The sequence below is a fragment of the Vicugna pacos genome, chromosome 34 (assembly GCF_048564905.1).
Source record: "Vicugna pacos chromosome 34, VicPac4, whole genome shotgun sequence".
In the NCBI taxonomy this organism is placed as follows: domain Eukaryota; kingdom Metazoa; phylum Chordata; class Mammalia; order Artiodactyla; family Camelidae; genus Vicugna; species Vicugna pacos.
This window is the reverse complement of record NC_133020.1, coordinates 7,868,379-7,883,997: the sequence shown is the minus strand read 5'-3', so window position 1 is coordinate 7,883,997 and position 15,619 is coordinate 7,868,379. Positions and strand designations below refer to the sequence as shown.

Sequence of the window (15,619 nt, the reverse complement as noted above, 5' to 3'; positions counted from 1 at the left end):
GGTTCCCATCTCTGATTCCTCCACCTTCATATCCTCGCCTGGGAGCCTTTCTTAATCTGCCCCTTAGATTTGGTCTAAGGTCTCAATCACCAACCTCAACTAGATAAAACATGAATTTGTAAAGATTAAATGAGTTAATATGGTCTCTTCACATAATAAATGACAGTTACTTAGTAACTGTCAGATTATTTACAAAATGGCAGAGTGACTTAGGTAGAATGTGGGCATTGGATTCAAATGGATCTGGGTTTCTACTCCTTAGGAAGTGTGATATATGCCAAATTATAACAGTTAATTCCACTGAGTTTCCATTTCTCTCAACTGTAAAACGAACATAAGGTTGATGGGAGAATTAAATGAAATAACACATGTAGATAACACTTGGTACACCTGAGGAGGTGGTAAAAAATGTTAATTCTTTTCTTTTTTCCCTCTTTCATTTTCCCTGCGTACTCATCCCCAGCAGGCCTGTTGCACGGCTTTGACCAGTGTGATAAAACCTGCGAGGGGACACAATTTCCCATTGGTACCGAGGTCCAGTGAAATGGCAGTCACCCATCAGAGGTCAAAAGGCCCCAAATCATCATCTGATGCATCTTATTCTGCCTTCAGTATATATTCTGGCAGCAATTTATGTTTTAGGAGAGGACCAGAAGGAAGGGTGTGTCTTAAGGAGAGGTTTGGTGAGCATCTTAGAAGGAGAATGTCAGGGGAAAGGCCAGCTGGCCCCTCAAGTGAGATTTGGGAAATGCAGGTTAGGAACCGTGAATGTAAGAAATGTGAGATTCTATAACCTTGTTAAACTGACCACAATTTGATTTTTTTTTTTGTACCTTGGCGTTTCTTCTTAACCATAACTAACAAAATTCTCACAATTAAAAAAGGCCCCTGTTATATATTTTTAAGGGTTAAAAAAAAAAAAGGGACAAACTAGCAATCGTAGATGGGGTAAGATCTAAACAGAAGGAGTGAGTACACAGCTGCTCCACCAGGAAGAGCCCACGAAAGGCAGACGAAAAGGAGTAAGCTGCCTGTAGGGGGTTGAACTGTGGCTCTCAAAGAGGTATGTCTGTGTCCTCACCCCTGAATCTGCGAAGTGACCTTATTTGGAAAGGGCGCCTTTGCAGATGTTTAAATGACAGATCTTGAAATGAGATCACCCCAGGTTTTGGGTGGGCCTTAAGTGCAATGACTGGTGTTCTTACAAGAGAAAAGAGAGGGAGATTTGACACACAGAGACACGGGGAGGGAAGGCCAGGTTAGGATGGAGGCAGAGGCTGGAGTTATGCATCTACAAGCCAAAGACACCGAGGGCTGCCAGAGCCCCTGGGAGCCTGGTGACAGGCCTGGGACAGGCTCCCCCACACAGCCTCCAGAAGGAACTCAACCCAGCGGATACCCTGACTTTGGATTTCTAGCTTCCAAATGGTGAGAGAATAAATTTGTTTTAAGTGGCCCAGTTTATAGTAATTTGTTGTGGCGGCTTTCCAAACCAATATACCGCAATTGGTCTTAAATGAGCTCCGGAGACTCGCGGGGTGATCGCAAGGACTGTAAAATATCGACTGCCTGCCTCAGACCTCTCCTGCCTTCCAGACAGACACACCTGTCTCCCAGGCTCCTCCACTGCAACGTCCCATGCAGCGTGTCTAGCACAGAATTCATCCTCCTCCCTCAGGCTGTTTTTTCCATACCCCAAATCCCTTTCTGGGTGCGCATCCAGTCGCTCGGGAGCCATCTCAGAGCGCTCCTGTACCCCGCGTGTATGAATGGCAACCACGCGCAGGAGCTGTGCCTCCTCCTCTGCTCTCAAACGCGCCTTTGCTCCATCCCCACTGGCCCCTGCTTTCGCTGAAGCCACCTCATCTCTCACTTGGGCTAATGCCTTAACCTCTTAACTGGTTTCCCAGTCTTTAAGCTTACGCTCCTTGAATCTGTTTCCTACTCTGCTCCCAGATGCAGCATTCTGAAATATTCCAAAAAAGGGAATTTGGATCACTTCACTTTACCTGATTAAACACTCATCTCTCACTGTGCCTATTAGAGGAGTCATTTCCTAAATTGCTGAGCTACATATACTGTAAAAAAGTAATTCCATGTTCAAAGAAATGTGGGAAATACTTAGTTATAGTTAAAACAGTTTCTCCATTGCATGAATTCTTAGAATCTTGACTCTGTTAATGTGCATTGCAAATCTTCAAGAGATAAAAGCAGTAGGCAGCATTTCCCAAATATCTTGAAACACGAAACTCTTTAATGTTTTCCCCAAAACATCATTCTGGGATAAATTCCAAATACTTTAAGTCTCTTCACGGTATCAACTCTACTTATCCTTCCCGCGTCATTTCCTGCTGGTCTCTCAAGAGTTCTGTGCTTAAGCTGCACTGAACTATTTCCTGTTCCAAGGACAGGCCTTCCTCCTCCCACCCTCACTCCTGTCTCTGGAGCTTTTCTCTTACACTGAAATACTTTCTTTCTGGTGTGTTTTGAAATCTACTCAAACATCACCCCTTTTGTAAGGACTTTCCTGACATACCCCAGACACACTCCTTCACATCATTAGTACTTCCCACCTCCATGCTCCTGCAAAACCTTGGAGATGCTTTTACTGTTCACAATGCTTTTGTTTTTCTAAGTTTGTACTGCACATCAATCTATGAACTATCTGAGAGTATTTCTCTTCTTTCAGTTTTTTATTCCTTTGGTCCACGGCCTGTTGAAGGAATAAATGCATATTTCCAAGTTGAAAGTATCTACCTTTAGAATTCCAAGTTCATTGATTATCTCTGTCACCCTATCAATAGAAGCCTGTACCATATGACACAGATTTGTTAAAATTCATAGATTTCACAGATGCTATCTGGGTAATACAAGTTCTTTTTTACTACATTTAATTATCTTACATAGAACTTTTTAGCTATAGGCAAAAGTAAGGGCACATATGTTTCAAGTTACTTTCAACAAATACTAACTTTTTTTCTATTTTTGAGGTCAGTTATCAAATTTTTGGCAGCCTAATATGTAGCCATTTCTTTGTGAAAATTCATGAGAATTAGACAATAAATGTGAAAGCAATTTGTAAACTGTAAAGTGCTATGCAAATATTAACTGTCCAATGTTAAATAATATCCCTAACTTCCTGAGAATCCAATGGCTTTCTATGAAACTCTTATACTACTCTTGTTTAATAACTTTCCCTTATAGAAGTTTTTTCCCTTAGAAATGCAAACTAATGAAAGTTTAACCTCCTTCCTATCATCATATTTTAAATTAGCAAGTTGTAGAAATAAAATACCAAATTAACAGACTTGAAGGGACTTCCCCTCATTTCATTGAATCAATGTGCATCTACTACATTTGCTCAGTAAAGTTTTAATATTCATGCGTTACTGCCTCTGAGGAATGAAGGGTAAGAATATGTTTTAATGTCTTCCCAAGACAGGACAGAACAAAGACTACAGGCCTCTGAAGCCCCAGTCCAAGACATTTATCTACTTACCCTCCAGAGTTAGCAATTGTATGGCAGAGAGAAGACATTCAACACTCATTTATGGGATGGATGAGGGAAAGGATACCAGGCGACTGAGAACAACAACCGGTGCAGAGAGGCTGTCGCTAGGCAACGGCTAAATGAAAGCATAGAGCCCAGGGACCACGACCGTGAGGCCTCGACCCCCACTGGGCCGGTTACCAGGTCTTCATGTACACGTATCTCCTTGAAATTAAAACAAAGGCAATAACCTCAGACTCCCAGGACTGTCTACACTGCGCCAGGGGCCTCCTGAGAAGCCCTGGGTAAGCACTTGGCCCCTTTAGGCCTCGGCTCCTTATCTGGAAAATAATATGTTTTGAAGAGATGGTATGGATATTTGCTCTATCTAGTTAAAGATCCATAATTCGAAAATGAGCTGCAGTGAGAAAATAGATTAAACCTGCTTTGAGAAAAGTCTGAAGTGTTACACGTATGGCACAGCCTTGGGGGGAAACAGCCAGTAAGGGAAAGATAACATCTGGTCACAAGATTCTAAAATTATCCATCATTCTTCTGAACTATTCATGCTTTTTAAGGATCCCTTTTCATTGGAACTGCCCATCACCTGCATACCTTATCAAAAGCATTCTTACAGAATACACTGTAATACTGGTCACCAGCCTCAAAAACTCACTTTCTATATTTGTAGCTAATAGATATATAGCAAAGAGCCCCATGTCATTAATGATAACTTAAGTTATCTTTTGGTTCACAATTTTCCATGGTTTATTAATGGCATAACACATTAATTCTTCTTTCAGGGGTGACCTTTACAACACCATTAATGCTCACAGCTTTTATCCAACTACATTATTACTCATTACAGTTTCAGCTTTCAACATCTGCATGTGTTGAAAAGAGAAAAGTAAATTGTAGTGGCATCAAATCCTTGGAAAATATGAGCAATGTATATGTGCTGAAGGGACTTTTCAGGGGAAAAAAATAAGAGAAGTTTTAGTAGTGGAAAAAGTCAGATGATAAATGTCGTTAAATACATTCTTGCCTTTCTAAAATATTTTGTCATACTTAAACCCTTGGAATGCTGAAGTGAAAAATCCTCACATGATAAACATGCAAATATATTAGTTATCCCTTTAGTTAAATACTCCAGTTCTGGCGACACTGCAAAAGGAGCTCGTGTACCAACCCTATGGTATTTATGGGCCTCTATGTCTAGTACGGAAGTGAATCATTCTTGCCAAATAAAACATTTTTCTCTGTTACATGTTTAAGACATGAAAGCAAATCTTATCTTGGTGTCCATTTAGGATGCTGAGCAGAGTGACTGAGAGATCATAACAGGATGGTGCACAATGATAAAAAGAACACGTATACCCCAAGCTCTTCTCAGACTTCTCAAAACTTCAGGCTTCACTGTTTCTCTTCTCACCGCTGTCCCCTTACCACCGCCCCTGCCCCAGACTGACTTCCTCTTGGCAAAGAGTCTGGAATTCAACTTTGTAGAGATTGATGTATTTGAATATATACCCCTTCCGCTTTCTGTGTGTCTATTCCACAACTTCTCTAACTTTACCCCCTTTTCCCTCATTTCCTTCAGCCTTAGAGAAAAGAAGAGGCATTTCTTCCTTCCAAAGATAATCCTCTCTCATTTCTTCTTGCTAGGTCTCTGCAACTTGTCTTTGTCTATATACAGACATAAGATTTCCTATTCTAAAGCCTGTCTCTACTCAGCCTTCTCAAAGTAAAATCACCTCTCAACACCACACTTACAGAAAGGCTGGTCATGTATCAGCTGCATTTGCTGCCCTCATGTTCTCCAAATCCTTATGACTGGAGTTCTGCTCTATCATCCTACTGAAGCTTCTCCATCAAGTCTACCTCCCCACCATCCACGAGCTCCAGCTAAACCCAAGGCTCTTGTCCACGTTCTTTAACTTCTCTACAGAATGCAACACCATTTAAATCACTCCTCCATTTCCAAACTTTAATTTGTCCTCGGCAAGGAGGACACTGCCTTATCTTCATTCTAGTCTAAGACACTCACTTGCTCTTTATCAGGTTTCCCCTGGAGAAAAAAAGAAGCGTGGTGCTTTAAAAATATGTCCAAAGACACTCTGACATACTTCCTTCAGAGTTGGGAGTCTGATTCCCCTTGCCTTGAGTGGGGCTGGACTTAGTGACCATCTTACAATGAAAAGAATAAAGCAGAACTGGCCACGCGTGACTCTGGAGACCAGATCACAAAATGCACTGTGGCCTTCTCTTTGCTCTGCCTCTTGGACCACTCACTCTGGGGAAAGCTGGCTGTCATGCTGTGAGCAGCTCTACAGAAAGGCCCATGGGGCAAAGAACTGGGGTCTGTAACCAAAAGCCATGCGAGTAAGTCATCTTGGAAAAGGATCACCCATCTCCAGTAAAGTCCTGGAACCTGGCTTGACTGCAACCATAGAGACAGCCTAAGCCAGAACCTCCCAGCTAAGGTGCTTCCAGACTCTTGATCCTGAGGAGCCAAGAGATAATCAATGCTGGTTGTTTTAAGCTGGTGAGATTTAGGCTAGTTAGCTACACAGTAAGAGAGAACTAATGCAACAGGTAACACCTAAGATGCTTTATCTCACTTCTTCTCCTGCCATACACACGCTTTCCGGGTGAACTCGTTTACTCTGATGGCTCCAAGAACTTCCTTAAGGAATAATTTCCATGTTTAAAACTCTAGTACCCCTTTCACATCTTACATTTACTTTGACCATTTCCCCCTGAACTTCTCCACCTAAATGGCTCCTTATGTTTCAAATTTGATACTTTAAAAATTTTTATATTTATGTCTTCTGCCAAACCTGCTTCTTGTCTTCTCTTTCACAGTTAAGGAAGGCACTAGGCTATTTTATAAATTCAAAAATCCTAGACTCTTCTGTCTCCAATTTAAACCTCACCACGTACACTCTATTGTGGGTAAGTTATATCAATTCTTCTTTAATAATATATCTTCAATGTATTCCCTCCTTTGCTTTATCATTGCTTATTCCTATGTCATGTAACTTACTCTTGTCCTGCACTAAATCGATGATCCCCCTGATTCCAATCTCTTTCTGCTGTTAATATAACACTCTTCTTAAAGTTCTGATGAGATTGCTCTCTGGAAAAAAGTCAAAAATTTCTTAGGATAACATTCAATCAGATTCCATCAGCCGCTTCTGGCTGTAACTCTGATCATTGTCCACTGCACACTCATTCTATATTCTAGCCAAATCAGTGCATTTCTCAAAAAATGTGTTATTACACGCTAGGTTTTGTCTTACAGCTTGAAATGTCTCTTCTTCAAGGCTCCATCTGAATTAGCCTGTCCCCAGCTCAGGCTTCCTGATCCTTCCAGACAGACTCCCACACCCTCCTCCTCCTGACTGCAGGGCTGTTACCTGTGCTCCGGAGTGGCCCTCACCATGGCTGCTTTGTACTGCAAGGCTCTGCCCCAACTATACCCTAGCTCCTTGAGGGCTGATCTGTGCTAGCCTCCTCATAACTGCATGCAAATAATACACACATCAATAAATGTGGGTTGAAGTATTTATAGTTTGATTTGTGTGTTACTAAAATCAAATTCATGGGATTTTTTTTAAAAAAGTGTATAGAAGCATTTTCTACTGTTTGCTTACTCTATGGAGATAACAATTATGGAGAAATGAGGCGATCAACTTTCTATAATATTTTGGTGTGTTCAAGTAAGTCTCAAGCAGTATGGAACGGAAAGGAACTTGACATCCTGATGGTTGACCCAGGCAGAATGTGCTTCAACATTATGTATACTTTGCACACATCATAAAAAAAATGGAAATAAATTTCAGTGACTGAAAAGGCAAGTCACCTAACAACAACCTGAAACCACTGCTGTCTGTGATTAGTCAGTTAAGCCTCTTTTTCAGAAACTTAAGAACATCAGTAACATCAACAAACATGTTCAGTTCAATTAGATTTTCGGGGGGACATTATAACTTGGACTGCGGTTACAAACTTCAATTGCATGTTTAAAACAGACCTATGAGGTTCATTGTATGCAACTCTCCAATGGAACTAAAGCCATGCACAGGGTATGCGTGATTTACCATTAAAAGATGCTTTCATTCAATTGCCATAAACAGAAAATCAGCAAGAACAAAAGAAACAGAACTTACCTATTGTGCTAACTCTGGCTGAAGGACTAGCTAATGCTGCTGGGACAGAGGCTTTGAGGGGGGCTGCCCCACTGTTTATTCTCAGAGCTGGCATATGGGGAGAAGTGGGTGATGTGGGTGATTTGCCATCAGAGGTCTTGGGTTTAGCTGATAGGTTCAGTGGCTGTGCCACTTCATCCTGCAATGATCATTAGAACATGAGCTGTGATAAGGAAAGGCTGATTAAAAATGCCTAGAAAAACACAGGTACACTGCCTGTCATTTCCCATCAAATACTCCACCAATCAGTGATCTTAACATTCAGTCTGAACATTACCGTGTTTGGTTAGCTGTCAACAATGACACTTCCAACTATATACAATGAAAAACCTTCTGTATAAGAGAAAGTACACATGCACTCAACTATCCAAAAAGCACGTAAGTGATGTCACGTAGAAATATTCTTTAAAAAGATATTATTTGTACTACTCATCTTTATTGAGAGACAGTGCACAATTCACATAAAATTATGATGCAGATAGCTTTTTTCAACCTCCGAAGAACAGGTGTTGAATCCCAAGCATCTTTGTACCCAGGTGCTCAGAGTACCTGGAACATCCCTGATGGGGGAGTTAAATGGTGTGTACCCCGATCAGAACTGTTCTCCATAGTAAATACAAAAAGGAAGAAAACTTTCTAACTTTCCTAGGGAATAATCTTTTCTCCTAAGGTTCACACAAACACTTTTGGGTTTGATCTAAAAATGAAAATAAACACAATTAACATTATACTAATATGTACTATTTGTTTATATGCAACACTGTTCTAAACAATGAATATTACATTTGTTAAGATCCGATTTGTTTCCGAGGTTCTCTCTACAGTGGACTACATGGCGGTATACAGATCTGCATGTGGTCAGTTCAGCACGGATGGCAATTTCCAACTGTTTCATACTCGAGTAGGTCAAATTTACATACTTTACATTCTATTTTATACCCTTCTATATTAGCTTTTATGTAAGTTCATGTGTAAAATTTATGGATACAATTATCGCTAAAACTTCTATCACAATATATATAAGAATCAGAAAACTTAACATTGTATTACTTTTTTTTTTTTACTGCAAACTTGAGAAAGTTTCCTGTGCTCTAAAATTGGAATACTGTGTCATTTATTTGTGCTTTATTGTTTCCATTATATCCAACTTTACTTAGGCACTATTGTAGAAAAATTTAGTTTCCAGTTAGCTATTGTTTCATCTGCATGAATTAAGAACATGAAATATCTACCCGTAGTAGCAGGATATTTATTGAAATTGGGACAATTTAGAATCAAATGGTGTGACCTGGTGACAAAGAAACATGTATTAATTAATGTGTACAAAAGTTTATGTATATTTCTACTCCGAAACACTGAAAAATCACTTAACAAAAATGGTAAAAATGGTATAGTATGATATTTCAAGTTTATAGTTTTAAAAATGGCTTACTGTTATTTGATTCCACGGTTAGCTTCACTTAGGAAACCCATAAACAGGCTAGGGAAAATTACTCTTACACATTTTTTTCCATTCTGTTTTCTGTTTCAGAGAAAATAACAGCTATTTGAAAATCCATGAGATAATTCAAGTGGCAATCTGGGATTCATGCTAGATGCATAATAAATTATTGACCATGATACCAAATTTATATGGATTCACAGAATCTTGGAAGGAAGTAAAATAAGATAATTCCATGACTGGCTCAATATATGATTTTGAAAAGTTTACTTAAGCATTTAAAAAACTACGGGGCAGAAATCATTCCTAGGTCTTCCCATACTACTTGAGCTGGTCAGCCGTAATTCTTATAGAAGGCGGCAGGGCCCAGGAGTACACATGTGTCTTTTCTCCCTCCAGCATGGATGGGATCTTCTCAAAACGCGGTCCTTGCACTAGTGCCATCAGCACCACCTGGAAAGTTGTTAGAAAGGCAAATTCTCTCTCCTCTGTAGAAACCTAGGAGGTAGAGTTTTAACAAGCACTCCCAGGTGATTCTGGTGGACATTAACATTTGAGAGATACTGCCTTATGAAGGGAGATTATTAAAAAAATTATTTATTAGGCTTCAAAACCCTTTGAAAAGCTTCCTCAGTATAAGGAGGTAACATTAAAAATATGTAATGTTATCTCAATCTTCAAAATTTTATCAGAACATATCACATGCTAACAGTAACAAATGAAAACGTGAATCTGTGTAACAAACCAAATGTTCCTGAGACTCGGTGGGCCAATAAGGATTAGAATTCACATTTTCTCCCTGCCATTCAGCCTGAATATCCTGTCATATAGGAGTTTTATAAACTGTTTACTACGCAACTATAAATACTCTCGGCACTTTCCTCCCTGTCAAAGGTTGTACCTGCTCACTACTTTCTGTATGAAACTACTGGCTTTTGTCACGATGGCCTGAAAACTGCTTTTGACAGCATCACAACTCTTGCACAAGTTTTGAGGGGATACTTGCAGAAATTAAAGGTGGCTGCTTCACTTGACTGTGCAGAAAGAAAGGAACGTATTCCCTGAGTTGCAACAGAGATTTATGAGCAAAGAGAAAACAGAGTGTGAGTGTCCATATTGGGGGAAAGGTGGTGTCCACGAAGATGATGCAGACCTGGGCGCTGATGGGATAAAATGTCCTATGCTTGGCTTTAAGCACTAGGAACTAATACATGCGCATACTAAAAAAATGACTACCCAAAGCATTTATTAGAGCAAGAGACCCACTGGAAATCTTAATATTTTCCTCCATTCAAGGCAGCACAGATGTCTGAAAGCCAAAAAGTGCAAAGCCCCAAGGACATAATAGAGGTTGACAGTTCCAAAGTTGATAGAAATGTCATTCAAAATTGCCCTTTCATTCTCTGACCAGGCTAATGGTATATTAATAAGAACTCACACACTTGATCCTCATACTGGTAACTATATAAATAATTTTGACCCATTATATGATATTATTTCACAATTTGGTTCTTTTAATAATTTACCACTGAGCTACTATACCACATGCCTATTATTCATGAAGAATACAAAAATTACAGTAGTTTCCCATTTTCTATTAATTATTTTTCATTTGACTAAGTGAAAAATTAAAAAATCTAACTATAAAATGGAAGTGAACTATTTATTTATGACATGCACTTCCAGATTATGAAATACACAATAAACACCAAAGGTAAGGCTTTTTCTACTTTGTTTTTCATTTGCAATATCCTATTATTTAGGAGAAATGTGAAAGCTGAGCATGATTAACCTATGTTCTTAACAAATAAAACATACATTTTAAAATAATAAATAAACAACTTACATATAAAAGAATATAAGTAATTTTCAAGGTCAGGAAAGCACTGGAAAAAGAGAGCATTTCTATCAAGTACACCATCAAACAGTGAGGAAAGCAATTTTCTTTTAACTACTTGTCCAACTGTTAAACGACGCTGTCAGTTGAAACTTTTGAAAATGGCGTATTTCATAGTTATTTTATTTTTACATAAAGTAATAGTTAAGAAGAATCCTCTGCAGCTGCTGAGAGCCCTAATCTTGTATATGGCAATTATAAAGCAAGCATTTAAGTTCAAGTAAATGCGTACGCCAAGGTAAGCAGGTTTCACCTAACAGAAGGCTATTCTCCACATATTTATAGAATTCATTATAAATATTTCAAATCATTTATTTAATCTTTAATACTGTAAAGTAATTAATAACTTCAGAGAGGAAATCAGGCTCAGAAAGGTCTAATGAAACCCAGGTTTTTGGACTCGGCATACAATACTCTTTTCATTTACATGACGAATTTAAACTTAAATTTAAAAAGATGTTGATGAAATGTATTTTCTGGAATTCAGCCCTAACTATATAATTCTATCACATAATAAACCACATAAAGGTCAGTACGCATGCAATAAAATGAACTACTACACACATTTGGTATTTTACATATTAGTTTAAAAGTTAAAGCACAAATTGTGAACTTATTTTGGTGATTTTTTTTAATGCTTCTCTGTTCTCTACACTATATAGCTTCGAAAATTTCCTTCGGTAATACTAAACACTTGTTAAGTTAGACTATTCTTTGAGAAAAATACTAAGAGTTCACGTATAATATGTACTGTTTTGTACATGCCAATACAAGTTTGAGGAACCTCTGCGTGATTATAACTTCCCCTCATAAAGAATCACCTAATCTTCGCTGTCTGGGTTAGAACACAAAGCAAGCGCAATCAGGCACGTTCCACTTACTTACAGTTACTGTGACTTGTCGGGAAGAAAACACCTCATGTACCATCGGCCTGTGGTCACAGTACTGGAAATACTGTGGAGATCCTAATGACTCTGCATCCCAGCCAGTGAAAACCCCCTCCACACATAAATTATGAATTAGATAAAGGAAAGAATTTGACACAAATATATGGCCTTAGATGCACTGAGGAAAGTCCAACTGTGATCATGAACACGGGGGTATTCCACACAAACTTAACAAACACCACAGAAAAAGCTATATAAAATTAAAATATATTTCATTTACATGGTTTTCAAATCATAAGTTCATTTTAGGAAGAACATGTTACTCTATTAGAACTTTATAATATTCATAACTATATAATGTGCAGAGAACCAAATTAGTTACAGAAGTCAAACAATTTATCAAAGGAAAAGTCGTTCTCCAGAATCTTGGAGGGTTATTTCTCTGTCCCCACTCCTCAACCTTCCATCACTTTTTGCTAAGGAATTTCAATAGAGAACGAGAGAACAGAGGTGCCAGTATTCTAGAGAAGCCCACTCCTTTCTTCCTGTTGCCCTCTTGGTCTTCACAACAGGGACCTATACCTACATGCAGGACCTTGGACCACAAGATGTGCCATTAAGGATGTGCAAATGACTATACCCTCCAGAATAAACATTTCATCTTTATTTACATCTTTATTCATTCTCGTTATGTAATCGATGGTCTAGTTCATGTCACATCACAGTTGCCCCCAAATTCCACTTCCTTAAATATTTACCTAAAGTAGCTATTGAAAACCAAACGTTTATTTGGTAGTTAACAACTTTAGAGCATTCTAATGGCAAAGATCAAGAACATACACATTTATTCAATCATCCACCCATTTATTCATTGTTTACTGAGTGGAATTTCAGCTATTTAGTAATGGCTGTTTTATGTCAGGCCTTAGAGAAACTCAAATCACTTGACATCTAGGCATGTGGCTTTGAGACTTCAGTTTTGTATGGTCAGTAATAAAGGAACAAAGAGGTGCATTTACTTTTTATTCAAGCCCTAGGTATACAGTCATGTGGAATTGTGTTTTATTAAACTGAACTCTTTGAGGACAGGTTGCCTGTGCATTTAATATACTGTCTCATTTATAAATATGCTTTGATTCTTTGATAACCATGCAGTGATTTAATACAAAATATATATAATTTCAGGCTATCTCCTCTGCACAATGTGACAACTGTGGTTGTCTCCTATCTATTATAAATACTCACGTAAAGGAAGTAGCAGTCATAACACATGGGGAGGAATGGACCCATTCATGAAACATGTTCAAAATTAATTACGATGCTGCTGTTATCCCCTCTGATGAAATAATCGTATTAAATTAAAGTGGGGGAGTTACACAGCAGGCTGGACTGCATAACATGCGCTGTGGGCACACTCCTCTTCCCTAGCTTGTGTTCATATTCATCTTTTTCTTCTTCTAGCCTTACTGCTCACTGTAAGAGCCCTCTTTCACCTGGATTTCCCACCCACATAAAAGCATTTTCCCCCTACAGTTTAGTTGAGGTTTACTAGAGAGAAAAACAAAACAAATATCAGAGATCTCCGAAAAGACTGGTGTATCCCTGATCCATCCTTCATGAAGAACTTAGATGAGAAGGGGTTTACATTTATACACAAGAGTCAAGGCAATATAATACAAAACTAACAATCTTAAAATTACTTTCTTAGAAAATTCCTGAAAAATTAGGATTCCTACTAGGTGGCCACCCCAGCTCCATCCTTAATTACCAGCCTCCTGTTACCTAAAAACCAAGCCTGTCATCTTAGAGAGCACACAGCCCTAAAGCCCTTTTCATGAACTTGATTTTGGACTTACAGATTGCAAGATGCCTTGTTAACCAGGCTGACAGAGCTCCAGGAATTCTCTGATAGGTATGCTTTTGCTGTGTTAATGCTATCATTAGACTTGATTGCCATTTAAATTCAAGTCTTAAGTTATTTAGCTGAGGGTAATATGTTCTAGTTCCTCATTCTGCCATTTTACACTTTCCCTTAATGTACACCTGCTTCTTTTAAAAGTGGATGCTAGCAGTGTAGTTAGGGGAACATTAGCTTCAGTGTGGTAATTACACATTGCTTTTACTTTTATATTGTTGGCCCTTCATTAATTTAAAGGTATTCAAATAGCATTCATCATTTAATTTGTTATTTTAAATGTTCCCTATTCTTTCCCTGTTAATACTTTAATAGATTATTTTCCTTGTGTTCTGACTTTGTTGATTTAATGACTCAAAACTGTAAATTATACCCACAAACGCACACATACATATTTGAAAACAAGGAGAGGAAAACTGTAGCTTCTGGAAGACCAATAATATTTCACATTCATTTTTTAATTAAAAAATTTCTTTGAAATACGTAAACCAAATAATGTCATTCTTCATAGAGAACTTATAGTTACCGGAAGGTAAAGGGGGTAGGAAGGGATAAATTGGGAGTTTGAAATTTGCAGATACTAACTGCTACGTATAAAATAAACAACAAGTTTCTGCTGTATAGCACAGGGAACTAAATCCAGTATCTTAACCTAAAATGAAAAGGAGTATGAAAATATGTATGTATATGTATGACCAAAACATTATGCTGTACACCAGAAATTGACACAACATTGTAAACTGACTATACTTCAATGAAAAAGAATGCAAAAAAAAATGTTATTCTTTCTACACACAAAGTTCTCAGGAATAGCCAGCCTCCAAGATGGTCCCAATAATTCTTGCCTCCTGGCACTTACGTTCCTACCTCAATGGACAGGACTGACCTACGTAACCAACAGGACAGTGCAAAAATGTCAGTTTGACTCCTGATGCTAAGTTATAAAAGACACTGCAACTTCTACCTTCCACTTTTGTGGGTCAGTTGCTCTGGGGCAGGATTTCTCAACTTTGGCACGACTGATTTTTGGCTGAATAATTCTTTGTCATGAGTGATTGTCCTGTGCGTGGTAGAGTGTTTAGCAGTATCCCTGCCCTCTACACTCAGATGCTTGTAACATTCCTGCCCAAGCTGCAGTAACCAGAATGTCTCCAGACATTGCCAACTGTTTCTTGGGGGACAAAATCACCCTCAGGGAGAAGCCAGCTGCAGTGTCATGAGGACACTCAAACAACCAATGGGGAGATGCACCTGGCAAGAAGTGAGGCCTCCCGCCCATAACCAGTGCTTACCTGTCAGGCATGCGAGTGAGCCACTCTGTAAGTAGATAGACCAGCACCAGTCAAGCTTTCAAATGACTCCAACCCCTGTTGACAACTTGACTGCAACCACACGAGGCTCTTAGCCAGATCCACCCAAGTAAGCTACTCTCAAATTCATGACCCACAGAAACTGTGTGAGACAAGTATTTATTTATCTACAGTCACTAAATTTGGGGTTATTTTGTTAGGCAGTGATACCTAATCTATCCTCTATAGAGAAGAGTGTAGTCAATATACGTTAACATATATAACCCTAACTTAAGTTGTTACATGATTCCAAAGCATTTTTTTTTTTTACCAAGATCTCATTTTAACTCCTAGGAAAGTATTTGTTTCTATATATTTACTTAGAAGAATGTCATATGAGAAGACCTTTAGCTCACAATACCAAATGAAAACCCACTCACAGAAATTCTGCAGAGTAAAGTTTTTGAACTATTTGAAAAGGAGAACAGG

General features: G+C 38.6%; 1 protein-coding gene across 12 annotated transcripts in view; it reads right to left on the bottom strand.

The window, feature by feature from the left end:
* Window positions 1–15,619, bottom strand: part of SOX5 (SRY-box transcription factor 5) — a 377,294-nt gene that overhangs the window by 33,704 nt on the left and 327,971 nt on the right. For all 12 annotated transcript variants that reach the window (XM_072954196.1, XM_006199937.3, XM_006199939.4 and 9 more), the window contains one exon: window positions 7,663–7,840. In XM_072954196.1, the coding sequence (XP_072810297.1) occupies window positions 7,663–7,840 (178 nt within the window). The remainder of the gene's footprint in view (window positions 1–7,662; window positions 7,841–15,619) is intronic.